Raw genomic sequence first — 15855 nt, 5'->3', positions numbered from 1 at the left:
CATGAGTTTCTATGCCTGAAAAATTCATCATCCTGGGGTCAGTCTGGTGATAAGCCTCTCCAAAGAGGCTTTGGCTGGTTTTCAGGTGTCATAAAATCCATGACAAGGTCTTTCCCTGGAGTTTTTTTTAATTGAGTTAGTAGGACCTACAAGAGCAAGTCAAGTCAACAAACATTTATTAAGCACCTATTATGTGCCAAGCACTGGGCTAAGAGGGTATATGCTAGTGATGTGAAGAAAGGCAAAACAAAACAAAAATCCACCAAAACAGTCCCTGCTCTCAAAGAGTTTATAGTCTAATGGAGGAAGACAACATGCGCAAAGAACCAAGTACAAACAAAATACAAATATAAGGGAGTCACTGGTGCCATGGGGGATTGAGAAAGGATTCTTGCAGAAGGATCTGTCTTTTCTGGGGCTTGAAGGGAGTCAGGGAAGCTAGGAGACAGAGATGAGGAGGGTAAGCATTACACAAACAAGGGAGACAATGAAAATGTATAGTCAGGAGATGGAATGTCATGTGTGAGGAACAGCAAGGATTGTAGATTATGGAGAGGAATAAGGTATAAGAAGACTGGAAAGGTAGGATGGGGCCAGGTTAAGAAGGGATTATTTGATCCTAGAGGTAATAGGGAGTCCCAAGAGTTTATTGAATAGGGAGAAGGGAAACATGGTCAGCTCAACACTTTAGAAGGACCAATTGGACAGCTGAGTCTTGAGGTAGTGATCTTTTTACTATCATGCCAGAATGCAGGGTAACTTAAATGCCATAATCATTTAATTAATAAGTCAACAAGCACTTATTAAAATTTTGCTATATTCCATGCACGGCCACCTAGGTGGCATGGTGGATAAAGCACTGGGCTTAGAATCAGGAAGACTTATCTTCCCAAGTTCAAATCCAGCCTTAGACACTTACCCTGGACAAGTCACTTATTCCTGTTTGCCTCAGTTTCCTCATCTGTAAAATGAGCTGGAGAAGGAAATGGCAAACCACTCCAGTATCTTTGCCAAGAAAACACCAAATGAGGTCACAAAAAACTGGACATGACTGAAACAATTCAACAACCACAAAATGTTCCAGGCACTAGCAAAGAATTTCAGTAGAAATTAAACGAAAGATTCGGATGCAGGGTTTTATAAACTGCCAGTCTCCTAACATAAAGAATCTTAGCAGAGATGGTTATGTACTCATTGAGCGTTTTTATTGCTTTCTCCTTTGGTGGACCCTTGAATGAACACCGGGTAGTTTCTTGCTTAGGCCTATTTGCTCAAATACTCAGACTAGTTGATTTACTGGCATTCCTTTGAAAAGGTAAGGAAGTTTTAGGTGTACACCGAAAAATAGACAATTTATCAAACAAAGTAAATGTTCTGTGAAATGTTGGGGGCTTTTTTATAGATATCTTTCAATTGAAACAAAGATATGATTCATTTTAACCATCATCTCACTTTTGCTTTATCATTTTTATTTTCTTTCTGTTACTAAAAGCATGGTCATAAGACTACATTTGGGTTGTGTATGACATATTTGGGGAAAAATTGTAGCCTGTATGTAGACCAATATAGAATCTTGAAGATAAAGTATAGATCTTGTCATCCAATTTCAAGGAAGAGAAAATGGTAGAAAAGTCCAAGGAAAGACTACTACAGCCATGGAGGGGATAGTTGGGATTTCCATATAAAGACAGTCTAAAAAAGATATAATTCTTCAGCCTGAAAAGATGATGGTCAAGGCAGGACAAGGTCAAGATATATAAAATTGTGGGTAGGGTAAATATGATCCCATCGCTTTCCCATAAATGTGAGAAATCAGCCCCAAGTATTTCTTATTGGCACAGAAGAAAGGAAGTGGTTCAGACAAGTGTGAAGAAGTATCTGGAGAAAATGTCAACATACTTAGGCTAACCCATCCTAGAATAAGAAAATGTATAATCCTGTGTCATGAATAGGGCTCTCAATCAGAAAGGTTTTAAGACGAAGGGCCCATAACGTGCGCACTGGTTATTGAAATAATCTTATCCAGCCTTATTAACTCATTCCTTCTCAAAGCAGGCTCTAGTATGATTTTGACTAATGTCCTACCCTGCCCCTAGTTTTATGCTTTATACACAAAGTGCTCTCAATATATACTGTTGACTGATTTAGAAACATTCATTTTTTTTCCTAAGATGAGCTATTTTGAGTATGCCAGCTTCTCTGGGCTCTTCTGAGTAGTTTGCGCCTCCTGTGCCAATAAACAATGCTTGTTCCTCTGAAGTCATTTATTAAGACCTGTCATCTATGCAGCCAGAATGAATGTTTTTATCAGCCAGAATAAAATACCACTGTAAGACTGTGATAAACAAATGTGGATTTTTGGAGGGGTTAACTAGCTTCCAAGTTGCTTACAGTCATATTGGTGTTATTTTTGAATGTATAGAGGCACTAGCATCCATAGAACACATGTACTAACCCAATTCTTTTTCAATTACAACAAATCCCATAAGGGAAATATGGCCGAGAGATGGGTATGCGTGTGTGCGTACATGTGTGTGGGCATGTGTGTGTATTTACATAACAGAACAAGACTGAGAATCAAAGACCATGGCTTTTAGTCTCAACTCTTCTAGTCCGTGATTCAGTGGTAGCTATGACATCTTATTTGCCTTCAGATTCTAATCTGAAAATAAAAGAAGTGCTTTCAAATTCCCTTCTAAAGGCAGTTTTAAGTAATGGCCAAAGGATGAATTTTTAAATTCTTAGAATATAAAACACCAATGGCATTGGGGAAGTGGAAATGTGTGTCTGGGCAGTGGTCCTCCTCTGGATAGGAGTGAGGCAGCATAGGAAAATAATTTCAGGCAGGATGGGGACCCTCAGAGCCAAAATGTCTATCTAGTCTTACCTGTGATGGTTTTTTAACATATGGGAACAGTGGTAGCAGCTATGAATTCCTCTTAGTGCTTTCTTGTCATTTATCTCCTCCCAGACAAATAAGCACTTCCTTGCAAAACTGTCTACTTCTGAGAAAAGCTATACATTTATATGCACATTTATCTTCATTGTTTTACCTTATATACATTTTTCTTTTCAGATACTCTTCCCCCCTCCACCGTTTCCATTTCCTAAATTAGATTATATATTCCTTAAAGGATTCAGGTGATCCCTTTGATTTCCTTTTCATCTCCTCACAGAAACTACCCAAGACTCTGCATAGAATGGTGTTCTGTTACTGTGCAGAAGATCCTAGGATTTGGAGTTAGTGTATGGCACATTTTGGCTTGCAAAGCACAAGAAATCATCCAGTTCAACACTCTCATTTTAGATAGGAAGAAACCGAATAATGAAAAGGTAAAGGACTTGCCCAAGGTGAAATATACAGTAAATAGCAACTTGTGATTTCAACCCAAGTTATCTGACTCCAAATTCAAGACTCTTTCCATTATCTACCTCATTTTTCTCATCTGTAAAAATGGGTATAAAACCAGCACCTACCTCCTAGTGTTGAAATGATATTTGCAAAACACTCTGCAGACCTTAAAGCACTATATAAATGCTAGTTACTATTATTATTATTGATATTATAATCAATATTATTGACACTTATTGATATTATAATGAATATTATTGACACTTCGACTTATCAATGGCCATTTACAACATCTATCTTTGACCTATGTGTGAATACTAATGAAGTTCAGTTTAAATCTTACTGCTAAGGTGCAACGTTTACTCTAGCTAATGCTGTTCAAATTATTTGCTTCTAAAGGACTGTGCCTGCCTAGAGAATTAGGGCCTGGTGCTTCTTGGGATTTGCTAATCACATCTGGTTTAGCTTTAGATATTTTCTGGGGTTTTGCCAGCAGCCACGACACTTTAATGGCTACAATAAACCTCAGAGCCTCATCAAATCTTTGCTGTATGTGTGAAAATTATGTCCTCTTCAATTAAACATTTAATCTGAGCTCAAGTCGAGGTCTTATCGACAGGGAGGTTAAACCTGAAAGGGAATGTTAGATTAAACAAACCCACCATGACTTTAGATGGTCTGCCCAGATGTTAGAGAAAAAGAAATTCATTAAAGAATCAATGGTCCATATTTTCTTTAAGTAGTTACTGGGTATCTTTTTGTCTATAAAAGGAAAAATAAAAAACAATGGCATCTCTAAAGATTTTTGTTTAAGATCTCAATGTGTACAGTAGGGAGGGATACACTGGTTTTAACGTGCTTTTTTAGTGTTTAAAATCCTTTGGTATAGCCCAATACAAAAAAGAAAAACAATGGAAGTGTATCTCTGGCTTTCTCTGTGAGGCCACTAAACTGGAGCTGGAGGGCCCCCATCATTTCCTTACAATCAACCAAGAAAAGTGTCAGCCAGTCAATAAGTGATTCTCGACTAGACCCCTGTGTTTCCCTGGAGGAAACAAAATAAATCAAAGTAGGGAGCTCCAGTGGAAACCACCACCTTCCTACTCTCTTCCCCGGCACCCTCCTGCTTCTGACTTTGCAATTTATCATCAGAATCATAGGGATGTCAAAGCAAAGCCGCGGAGGCAGGAAGACTGAACGAGGCAGCCCCGGATGGCAAGTTAGAGAAGAGGGAAGATCAAACGGAGATCAGGTTTCCACACAAAGGACTACATGAGAGGGCAGGCCAAGGGTTTTACAGGGGCCAAGAGATGAGAAGAGATAGAGCACTCTTGGATGGCTCTATTGAATAAACAAGCACTGATCCTGCCCTACCATTGCTGACCTTTGCAGCTGTCTTGAAGGTAGATTCAACCATTGCAAAGGGGAAGGATAAATTGCTATATGATGGCTTTCCCTGTTTTACTACAATAAGAAATTGAGCTGTAGGGTCAACTTGGAAGAAGACAACACACCATCGGGTCTTAAAGAATTGGGAAGGGAAGTGCAAAACGATCACAAATTCTTATATTACATTCCTAAATGAACTGCCCATTTAGTCAAATTCACTCCTCCAACTATATCAAAAGAGGGAACCCACATGTTTCTTTAGTAAAATTCACAAGATATAAGTATTTGCTTGTCACCACCTCACTTATTTAAACAAGTTTTATGCCTAAAGTAAAAATAAATGGTTATTCCTGCATCTGGGAGATGATGATCCCTATTTTATTTCAAATCTCAAGTTGTGACTAGTCAAAGAGTTAAGTTTCTGAGCTCCCTCTTACAATAAACATTTTTGAAAATGTTTATTTTATATCTCAGAGTAAAAATTTTCCTAGCCGAAGTTTTTCATTTCCTCAAACTCCTCTTTTGGCTCCAGAGCTCCATTTCCACATTAACGCTCTTCCTAAGTCCTCCTTACAGCTCCTCGGTTGTACTTAGTCTAGCATTGAGGCATCTTTATGCTCTTGGGCAAAGCGATGTCTCCACAGTTAAAACGCAAGTCTCTGGAAATGCCAGAGGAAAATTCCTGCCTAAGAAAAGCATTATTTTCACCTTTTAAAAAAGAAAATGGGGAGGGGAGAGGTGTCCTCCTTTTTATATTGAATTATTTCAAAATCTGAAATAAGCAGAAATAGAATGCGAAAAGAAAAATGGTTGGCTTCCTGTGCCTTGCCATGGTGCTCCCACTTCGTTTTACACATGTATCAAGTATGAACGTTTCCATTTGTGTGTATGTAGGAAAAGTATACAGTATGAGAATAACCTAAAAATCTTTAAACCTACTACATTAAAAAAAAGAGGGATGGAAATTTTTGTAAGGATTGTGGAATGCTATGACAACCATACATCAATGTATACCAACCAGTAAACAATCCTGTGTCTAAAAAAGTGCTCTCAATTATTATCATAACAATGGAAAAATTCCCATTACCTTCCAGTTGCCTCTTCAGCTTTCTCAAGTCTTTAATGAGGTCTTCAAACTTGACTTGGGCAGCCAGAAAGAAATCCTGTGGCTCAGGGAGAGGAAAGATACTCTTTTCTGTTCCTGCCTCCTAAGAAAAAGAAATGTATACACAGAGAGAGAATAAATAAAGCACAATCCCCTAGCTTGACATGTAGTTAGAATCTCAAAGGGGTGATACTGATGGGAAAAAATGCTTTGTATAGTGTTAGAACAATAATCATAATGTTTTACCATTTCTAGATATGAACTATGTTCCCTCTCTGTCTACTTTACTTTCCTTCAGAATACATTTTTGGTCTTGTTGGCTCTGTGAATCTATAGACATGGGTTGGATTCTATTTTGCCTTGTGAATCAAAAAGAAAATTGTTATGTATATCTTGATCTTAGAAACTCTGTTCTTAGGGATAAAGAATTAGGCATTTGAAGGCAGCTCAAATTTAAAGTTTGAGTCCCTCATGCTGACAGTTAAACAAGTTATCATAGGAGTATCTTAAATAAATAGTTTAGAAACTCACTGGATAAGGATACACATAAAACTCGTGAAATTTGCTGTCTGGTTAGAGTGAATCCTGAAATATACAATAGTCTTCCTACAGTTCTACAAACGACTTCTGTAACTTGCTTGATTTGCCATTATGATATAAAATTCCAACTAGGTACATTTTTATGCTTGGATCAAAATAAATAACTAAAAGGCTTTTTCCAAATGTTATTGGACTCATCCAAAGAAAAGATTACTGAGTTCAAATCTGGCCTTAGACACTTCCTAGTTGTGTGATCCTAGACATATCATTTAACCCTGTTTGCTTCTCAGTTTTCTGATCTGTAAAATGAGCTGGAGGAGGAAGCGTCAAACCACTTTAGGATCTTTGCCATGAAGAGTTGGACATGACTGAAAACAACTAAACAACAACACATTTATTATTATTGCCATCAATAATAATAATAACTTCCTCTCATGAAGTCCTCATGTGCCTTATTATGGCACAGAGGTGGTTCTGGCTTCTCAAAGGTGATCCAATTAAATATGAATAAGCTTTGAGAGCTCCTATTGAGATGTAGAAGCTTTGAGTATAGGTCCAGTAATGGCCTGAGTATCTATCACCTAAGGATGAGTAGGTAAGTATAAGGAGATATTTCATCATCAAGAGGTTGCTCCCTAAGACTTTTTTTTCAATTTCTGTACTCACTTTTGAACTTCACTGAGGTAGCAGGTGAGGGGAAGCATCAATATTGAGGAAATCACAAACGATTTATTTATTTATGGGGCTTGGTGTTAGAATAATACTGGAAGAGCCGCTACACTTGGAGTTGAAGAGACCTATAGGATTTTGGGCAACTTATTTAATCTCTCTTAACCTCAGTTTCCCCATATGAAAAATGAGAGAATTGGACTTCATGGTCTCCCATATCCCTTCTGGCTCTAAAGATATGATTCTATAATTTATTTTAGAAGTAGCAGGAAGAATGATAATAGCTAACTCTTTAAGGTTTTCAATGTGCTTTACAAATATTAACTCATTTGTTCCTCACAACAATTCTAGGAGATAAATGGTATTATTAACCCCATATTACAGATGAACAAACTGGGGCAAGCAGAGGTTAAGTAACTGAATCAGGGTCATAGAGCTGATAAGTGATTGAGGCTGGATTTGATTTTAGGTCTTCCTGATTCTAGATTCAGTGTTCTATCTATCCACTGAGCCACCTAGCTGCTTCAGCTTTCCTGAATGAAACAGAAATGTGGATTAATATGAAGAATAGCTCTGAGCGAAATGCTCACCCAAAAAGCTCCATAGTGCTCTATGATCTGATACTTATACCAAGTTCCTTTCCTCCCACCCATTTTTCAACTCAACCCAGGATTTAACAAGATCACTAAGAAAGTCAATCTATTAGTGGCTCTTATGAAAGTCCCTCTACCTGGAAGCATCCATAGAGAGCTTCTGTTTCGTGAGAAAGAATGCTCACATGCTGGTGAATTCCATAGACATCTCTAAATTCTGAACATTCTTCAACTAGAATTCAAAAGACATGGACCCAGGTAGCTTTTAACTAAAATCCAACATACCCTAGGTAGGGCCTAAATATTTAAGATGTCGAGGAAGAAAACTTGGGGCAGGGCCCTCAAATAACTGCTCTTTGTTGCCAACCACAAAAATCACCACCCATGCTTGCACTTGAAGACGGAGATCTAATAAATCACAAAATTGCATACTAGTTTCAAGTTAAATACATTTTGCACAATAAAGATCAATAAACCACCACAGAAATATGGGTTTTCCTCCACTTTGGGTTGGGCCTTTCCCTGTTTGAATATAATCTTAAAATTTTCCTTTGAGGGATTTGTTTCGTTGCATTCAACTCTACTCACCAACAGTTTAGTTTGTCTTTTGAAAACTTTCATCACCAAATTATTCGTCTCAGTTAATGGAGTCACAAGCATATCAGGCAATTCACTCTCCAAAGCAGGCAATGATTAAAACCTAGGATTAGAACCTTCCTCTCCTAACGTCTTTCAGGATAATGCTCAAATTACATAGGGACTTCATGTTTATGCTTAAAATGTGAAAAGATAGATGCACCGCTTCTAAGTTGTCCTAGACTAGTCTCACCTTGTTTTGTTTACCTTAGTTCTCTAAGAAATCCTGAGCCTATAGTTTTGGGTTTTTTTGCTTATTAGAAGTTATGTATTCATTTTAAAAGGTAAATAACAGAAATGTCTAAATATTTTTCTTTCCCCGCCTCTCTGGGTACTTGAACTATATCTCTTGTCAGACAGATTGAAGGCCTCCTGAGGGTATGTAGTGTTTCCAAATCTTCTTACAAGATCTAAAACAACAGCTCTCAAAGTATGGTCCAGGAACCCCAGGGTGTCCCCAAGACCCTTTCGGGTGCTCCTCAATGTCAAAAAAATTTTCACAAAAATACTAAGACATTTTAATTTCTAATACAATAAATATTGATAGATATGTCACAGTTTTTTTTTTAAAAAGCTCTTTAAGGGAGATCCTGAGTAATTTTTAAGAGTATAAAGGGGTATTAAGATAAAAAGTTTGAGATTCCCTGGTCTAGAACAGTGATGCATAGGCTGCCAAGTGTTATGATAAAGTACTAGACTAGGAAGTCTGGAAGATCTGAGTTCGAATCTTGCCTCCAGCTCTTACTAAGGGTGTGCACTGTAACTTTCTTCAACCTCACCTTCTTTATCTGTAATACGGGAATAATAACACATAACTCACAGGGATGTTATGGGGATCAAATGATATTGTATGCGTGCAATAAGTTCTTAGTAAGCCTAAAAGTGTTTTATAAGTATTATTATTCAGTTATGTTCAACTCCCTGTGATCCTGCAGACCATGCTGTCTATGAGGTTTTCTTGGCAAAGATACTGGAGTGATTTGCCATTTTCTTGTCCAAGAGATTAAGGCAAACAGAGGTTAAGTGACTTGCCCAGGGTCACACAGATAGTAAGTATCCGAGGCCAAATTTGCACTCAGGTCTTGAACTCCTGACTCTAGGGCCAGCGCTCTACACACTGAGGCACCTGGCTGCCTCCTTCTAAGTATTAGCCATCATCCTGACTGTAAATGGATAATCAAACAGTACGGTTGTCAACATTTCCCTGCCATATTTTTCCACTCAAGCTACTGCATTTCTTGAAGACCGAGACCATCATTTGTTCTTCTCCATAGTCTTTTTGGGAAATAAAACTAAATTGGGCAGCTAGATTTGGAATGCTATAATCCATAGGGTCACAAAGAATTGGACATGAACGAACCACTTAACAGCGATAACAAAGGCTTGAAATGCCCTGCCCTCAAACCAGTCGCACACAAGCACCAAGGAGAAAAAGGTCTGGCATTGTGATGACTTGGTTTTTTTCAGCATTTGAATAGTCATCACAGCACTCTGTTTTAGAAATATGACTTTTCTGACTCCATCTAGATTTTTCCAGAGAAAAATCCTGGGTATAGTAGAAGGTGGTGTGAAGGCATGCGGTCACTTCCGGACTTTCTGGAAAAGCATCATCGAAAATGTTATTTTCTCTTGCCATTCGCTGTGCTTACCGAGTCATAATGGCGCAGATAATATTTCACAACGTAGTCTACCAGATTAATCCCATTATCCTAAGGAGACAACAGAAAAATAAAGTCATTCACACTTTTAGATTAACTTAAAATCATTTGATTTACATGTTTCCACATGTTAAGTGAAAGGATGAGGTTCAGTTGCCTAACCCTAAGCATGTTAGTTCAAATTGACTTCTACCATATTCTCCTTTTTCCTCAAGCCGAGTCCTAATGCCTCCACTTTTATGCCTCAGTTTTTCATCCGTACTATTGAAATAAACTTATCCCTAATAGGAAGTATCATGGGAATGAAATAGATGATGAGAGAAAGCAAAATCTTTCCACAATATGAATAAAGGAATAAAATCTTTAAGTATTATGTGCAATGATACAGTAGAAATTGGATTTAGAGTCAAATGACTTGGATTCTAATTCTAAATCAGATATTTACTCCCTGTGGGACGCTTGGCAAAGTCATGATCTCTCTGAGACTCAGTATCTTTATCTGTAAAAGGAGCAGGGTGAAGCTACGGGCTAAGGTCTCTTCAGGTTCTAAAACTTTTATCTATCTATCTATCTATCTATAGTTCTCTGGGGCAATGATTAAACAGACACAAAGTATTTCCACTGAGGCAGGTAGGTGGTGCGATAGACAGAGCACTGGGTCTGGAGTCATTAAGACTGGAGTTCAAATCCAGCCTCCTACTCTAGCGGTGTGACACTGGGCAAGATTGCCTCTGTTTCCTCATCTGCAAAATGGTGATAATAATAGCACCTATCTCCCAGAGATTTTGTGAAGATTAAATGAAATAATAATTGTAAAGCACTTAGCATAGTACGTAAGCATTATCTAAATGTTAGCTATTATTTATTTATTTATCATGCTATGAGTTGAGAAGGAATAGAAGAGTGAAAAGGAGACCCAAACAGAATAGAAAAGTTTTCTATTCCATCCCCCCCCCCCCAACTTTTCCATCTCGAGAGAGGCACAACATAGGAGTGCTCGTAATGGCGTGAAAAAAGGCTTAAAAGGAACACCATGTCATTTTATGACCCTGGGAGGCCAGAGGAGAGCAGGCCCTCCCACAAGGCAGTCTTTGTGTTCTGTTCACATGGGTCCAATTCTAATTTGCCTGTGTGCCTTCCCTCACCTCCCCCCAACCTCCTTGGGACTCCAAGGTATAGGCTGGTGGCTCCTAAAGAATGGACTCTGCAGGGGTGTGGAGCCAACTGATAATCAGGCTCCGGGTCTGTGACAGTAGGGAGACTCCAGCCCAATTGTTGTTGTCGTTAGCTAAAAAGCAATTCAAATGCACAGTCGTAATGATGATTCCTCATTGCTGCCGTTCAGGAAAGAATAGATTACACGCAGCCAACTCCAGGCTCCGCTAGGCTGGTGTTTCACGTGACAGATGGGATGATGGGTTATTTGTTTCACATCCTCCTCATTGCTCCTGAAACTCAGCTCCTAATTAGCTCATTTGAAGCAATCAATAGATAGAATGAAATAAAGTAGTACTGGACTCTTCCATAGAGACCAGAGAGCTAATTGTCCCATAGGAAAAACTACCTTGTCTTGAGAAACAAAAGGAGAAAAAAGCAAGCCAAAAAAAATTATGAAGAACATGCATCTTCACAGACAAGTCAGGGAGAGTAATTGAATTAAATTATTTTAAGCAATGTGGCATACTGGATAGACAGCTGGACTTGCAGTCCAAGAAGAGCTGAGTTCAAGACCCGTCTCCAGCACATACTGACTTTGTCACCCTGAGCACGTAACTTAACCTCTCACTGCTCTGGCCACCTCTGTACGTTAGGGTGCTAACTTTTTTGTTTGTTTTTTTTGGCAGGGCAATTGGGGTTAAGTGACTTGTCCAAGGTCACACAGCTAGCACATGTGCCAAGTGTCTGAGGCCGCATTTGAACTCAGGTCCTCCTGACTCCAGGACTGGTGCTCTACTCACTGCGCCACCTAGCTGTCCCATGAGGATGCTAAATTTTATTAGTATAGGGAGTTTTCTCATTCAAGAAATTGTATGGGTAGAGAGAAAAAATGCCTGATGTCCATTACACCAGAATGAATAGATACTTAACCCGACTTTTGACATCCTTGAGTTTGGGCAGAATTTCCAAGCTGTATCCATCTGCCTGACCCCGAGTCCTATTTCCTCCATTCATATAGTTCCCAAAAGCCAGAATCAAGGCTAAAATATCCTTTACGCTCTTCATGTCTAGCAAGCCCTGTGAAAGCAAATACCAAGTTACGATTTGTCTTAAACCCCAAATGATAATGCAGCTGATACATGACAGGGCAACAATGTTGTTAGTGGTCTAAAAACACATTTTCCCCAATCAGTTTCCCCAGAAATACTCATAAAAATTACTGATTTCTATTCACCAAATTAATTATAAGCACTGCATATTTTATACTATAAAAGACTAATTGGAGAAACCATGCTGTCTTTGAACCTATCGAGGCTTTAAAAAAACACACATACATTTAATCGTCTACATTTTTTTTTAAGTCTTACTTATTTAGACTTAGTCCTTGATGACTTCAGCATAGAAATTTAAAGCCCCTTAAGAATCTACCTGGAAGACAGGCAATTCATATATGTACAGTTCGATTATACTCAGTATAGTACAAACAGTAAGAGTTTTCTCCTTTCTCAGTAAGTATAAAATTAAGAGGACAGCCACTTTGAAAGCAACCTAAGGCCATGCACTGGGATTTACTATGTGCTTGCTGATGAGTCCATAAACTTTTACAATTTAAAACTGTTCAAGGTTTCCTTCAGATCCCCATCTCATTTTGGTTTTCTTCTTATTCTTGTTACTCAAATGAAAAAAAAAATCAAGAGAACTTATTTCTTCCTTATGGTCTTAGATGGATAGAAATCCATTTCAGTGCAGAGATGAAATGTTTTTTGTTTTGTTTTAAATTACTTTCAATCTTTTCCTCTTCTCTGGGAGGGCGGTTCTAAAGGAGTTCATTATAATATGGTAATATTTATTGTTTCTTTATCGAAAACATCTAATATTGGGGTTAAAAAAACCAAACCTATGACCGTTTGAAAACTGATTAAGTATCAAGTCATTCATGGAAAATATTGTGTTCTCATAGAAATGGATCTTTGAAAGAAAAAGGGGAAATGAAACCTTTTAAGCCTTGTGCTGAACCCCAAAGTGTTTTAACATGTCTGGTATAGCAAGAGCTGTGACTATATTGGGCCTCTTGGAGTAGGGAGAATATTTCCCCCTTTGGTGCCATCCATATGGAATCTTACCTTCCCTCTACTGCCACCTCAGTTACCTTTTTGTAGGCCTACTTTAGGGGCCCTGATCATACAAAACTCCTGTAAATGGTCCAAAGATACAGGCAAGAAAAAAATACTGATATATATTTGCATTCCAAGTCCTTAGGATCCATCTTATCTTCAAAACTTCATGAGACTCAGATGCATCAATCTTATGGACCCAATGCCAATATTCTTCTCATTTAAACCACTCAGGAGATGTTCTACTTCAGAAGACTGTTTTGAGGACCAGAAGACAATGTATTTAAAGTGCTTTTTGATGTGTATAAAACACTATGAAAACCTATGTGTCAGTTATTATCGTCATTATTATCATCATTACCAAGTGCTAGAACTGTGATAAAATGATTTTGTTTTCAATATAATTGGTTTTGAAGAGCCAGTGGTTAGATCCAGAGGTATATGGGAGGTGTAGATGTTTTTATCTCCCCACCCGACTTCCACCCCGCAAAAAAGGGTAGGAAATAATAAAATCCCTACTTTAAAGGCCTTTGAAAAATCAAGACGCCTATGGTGGAAAATGCTCTCTGGAGGACATTTTATCTACCCCGCCCCCGTCTCTGAATATCATATTAAGTAACGAACACACCTTTGAAGCCCGGGTAATGATCTCCACCTTTCGATGAACAGAGGTAATGCCTTCAGAAAAGACAGATCTGAAGATTATGCACTGGGCACGTTCAGCAAAATTTGGAATCTGGGCTAATTCATATAAGAATCTGTGGAAATAAGAATGAATTACACATACACAGATGTTTTCAGGGAAATTAAATGACAGAAACAAAACGGAAAGGAGCTAGCCTCAGAGTTTTCTTTATTTGAGGAAGAAGTCATTTTGGTGTGAGTTTTAGGTACTTTAAACCCAACACCTACAAAAGATGTTGGATGAGACAAATCTAAGAACTTACAGAAGTCCCACCAAGTGGCAGAAATGACTTTGTGACAAGAAACTGAGGATCAAAGAGTTCAGTTTCCAACCAGTTGCGCGCTTGCTATTTGACATAGTAAAGAGCAAGGGGATGAGGAAAACTTGAATTTAGACCGGACCTCAGACAATTAGTTGCTAGCTGTGTGACGCTGGACAAGCCACATCACTGCTACCTGGCTCAGTTTGCTCATCTGTAAAAGGGGCACAATAAGCACCTACTTCGAAGCCAAGGTTGTTGTGAGAGTAAAATGAGATATTTGTAAAGTGCTTTGCAAGCCTTAACTATAGAGATGCTTGTTATAAATATGGTTCACATACAACCTTTTTTTTTTGCAATTCAAATTCAACCTCTATTAAAAAGTTCTTACTTAATAGAGATTCCCTAAAGATAAGTGTATATATTCATGTATATGCATATTTCTACATACATATGTATTATATGTATATGCCTGTATTATTAGATAGCAAACTGCATGACGGCAGTGACCATGTCTTATCTTTTCATATTCTCCGATGCCCAGAACGGTATGTTGGGTGGGTACTTAATAAATATCCATTGAATTGATCTTAAGCATTTCAGGACCAGAAAAGTTGTTGCCTAAAACCATGACCACTAGTCTCTATTGTCATATGTGGTTTGCTCCAAAAGAGCAAACATCGGTGCAAGTGCCTATGTTTATTTTTAGTATCTGAAATTAAGCATGGTCACTCCCTTCTTCAAAATACCCATTCTCACTGTGTTTATAAGGTTAAGTGACATACAGAATTCAGGGCCAGGAAAAAGCAAGCAGACTGTATGGAGTAGCGGAAAGAGCATTGACTTGGAACACCTGGAGTCTTGACCCAGCTTCGTCACCACGTGATTTTAAGCAAATGTCACTTCTCTAGTTCTTGTCTCTCTATCTGTAAAGTTAGGATGTGGACTGGAGTAACAGAGAGAGAGAGTTAGACTTGGAGTCAGAAGACTCGGGTTCAAAATCGGGCTCTGCTACTTGTGTGACCTCAGGCAAGGCGTTTAACCTCTCTTGTTCTCAGTTTCCCAGTCTGTAAAATGAGCAAGTTGGATTAGATAGCCTCTAACGTTAGTTCCAGCCTTAAATCTATAAGACAGATATCAGGTGGCAGAGTGGAAGGAGTGCTAGATTTGGGGTTAGGAAGACCTGAGTTCAAATCTTGTCTTTGATATTTGCTAACTTTGTAACCCCGGGCAAGTCACTTAGTCTGTGTCAGCCTCAGCTTTCTTGTCTTTAAAATGTAGATAACCGTACCTATTTCATAGGGTTGTTGTGAGGATCAAATGAGATAACACATATCAAGTACTTTGAAAGCCTAGTACTATGTAAATGCTACTTATTATTATTATTAATCAGTATCAAAGTCCTTTTTAACAATACATGACTTTCTATAATTTAGACTAGTGGTCTATGTTGATTAAAACACTTGACAACTGCTCAGCCCTTCACTTTACCCTACATGTGTTGACAAAGTATAAAGAAAACACTAATAACAGATCCCAACAGACAGCTAAATGTGGGGACTGATCTACACAGTAACTCACTGTCTGAGTTCAGGCATTACTGGTCTTTGCAGACTTAGGCTGGAATAGTTGACAAGTTCTCCAGGCCAACAATCAGAGTAAGGGGCATAAATTAATATGAATGGAAACAGCTGGCC

General features: G+C 38.4%; 1 protein-coding gene across 2 annotated transcripts in view; it reads right to left on the bottom strand.

Moving 5' to 3' along the window:
- The window catches only part of FMN1 (formin 1), a 495511-nt gene that overhangs the window by 122260 nt on the left and 357396 nt on the right, over positions 1 to 15855 (bottom strand). For both annotated transcript variants that reach the window (XM_036735850.1, XM_036735851.1), the window contains 4 exons: positions 13843 to 13972; positions 12031 to 12177; positions 9934 to 9993; positions 5829 to 5949 (listed from right to left, as the gene is read on the bottom strand). In XM_036735850.1, coding sequence (XP_036591745.1) covers positions 5829 to 5949; positions 9934 to 9993; positions 12031 to 12177; positions 13843 to 13972 — 458 coding nt within the window. The remainder of the gene's footprint in view (positions 1 to 5828; positions 5950 to 9933; positions 9994 to 12030; positions 12178 to 13842; positions 13973 to 15855) is intronic.

The sequence above is a fragment of the Trichosurus vulpecula genome, chromosome 8 (assembly GCF_011100635.1).
Source record: "Trichosurus vulpecula isolate mTriVul1 chromosome 8, mTriVul1.pri, whole genome shotgun sequence".
NCBI classification, from domain to species: Eukaryota; Metazoa; Chordata; class Mammalia; order Diprotodontia; family Phalangeridae; genus Trichosurus; species Trichosurus vulpecula.
The sequence above is the reverse complement of the archived record's forward strand: the minus strand, read 5'-3'. Positions and strand labels throughout refer to the sequence as shown.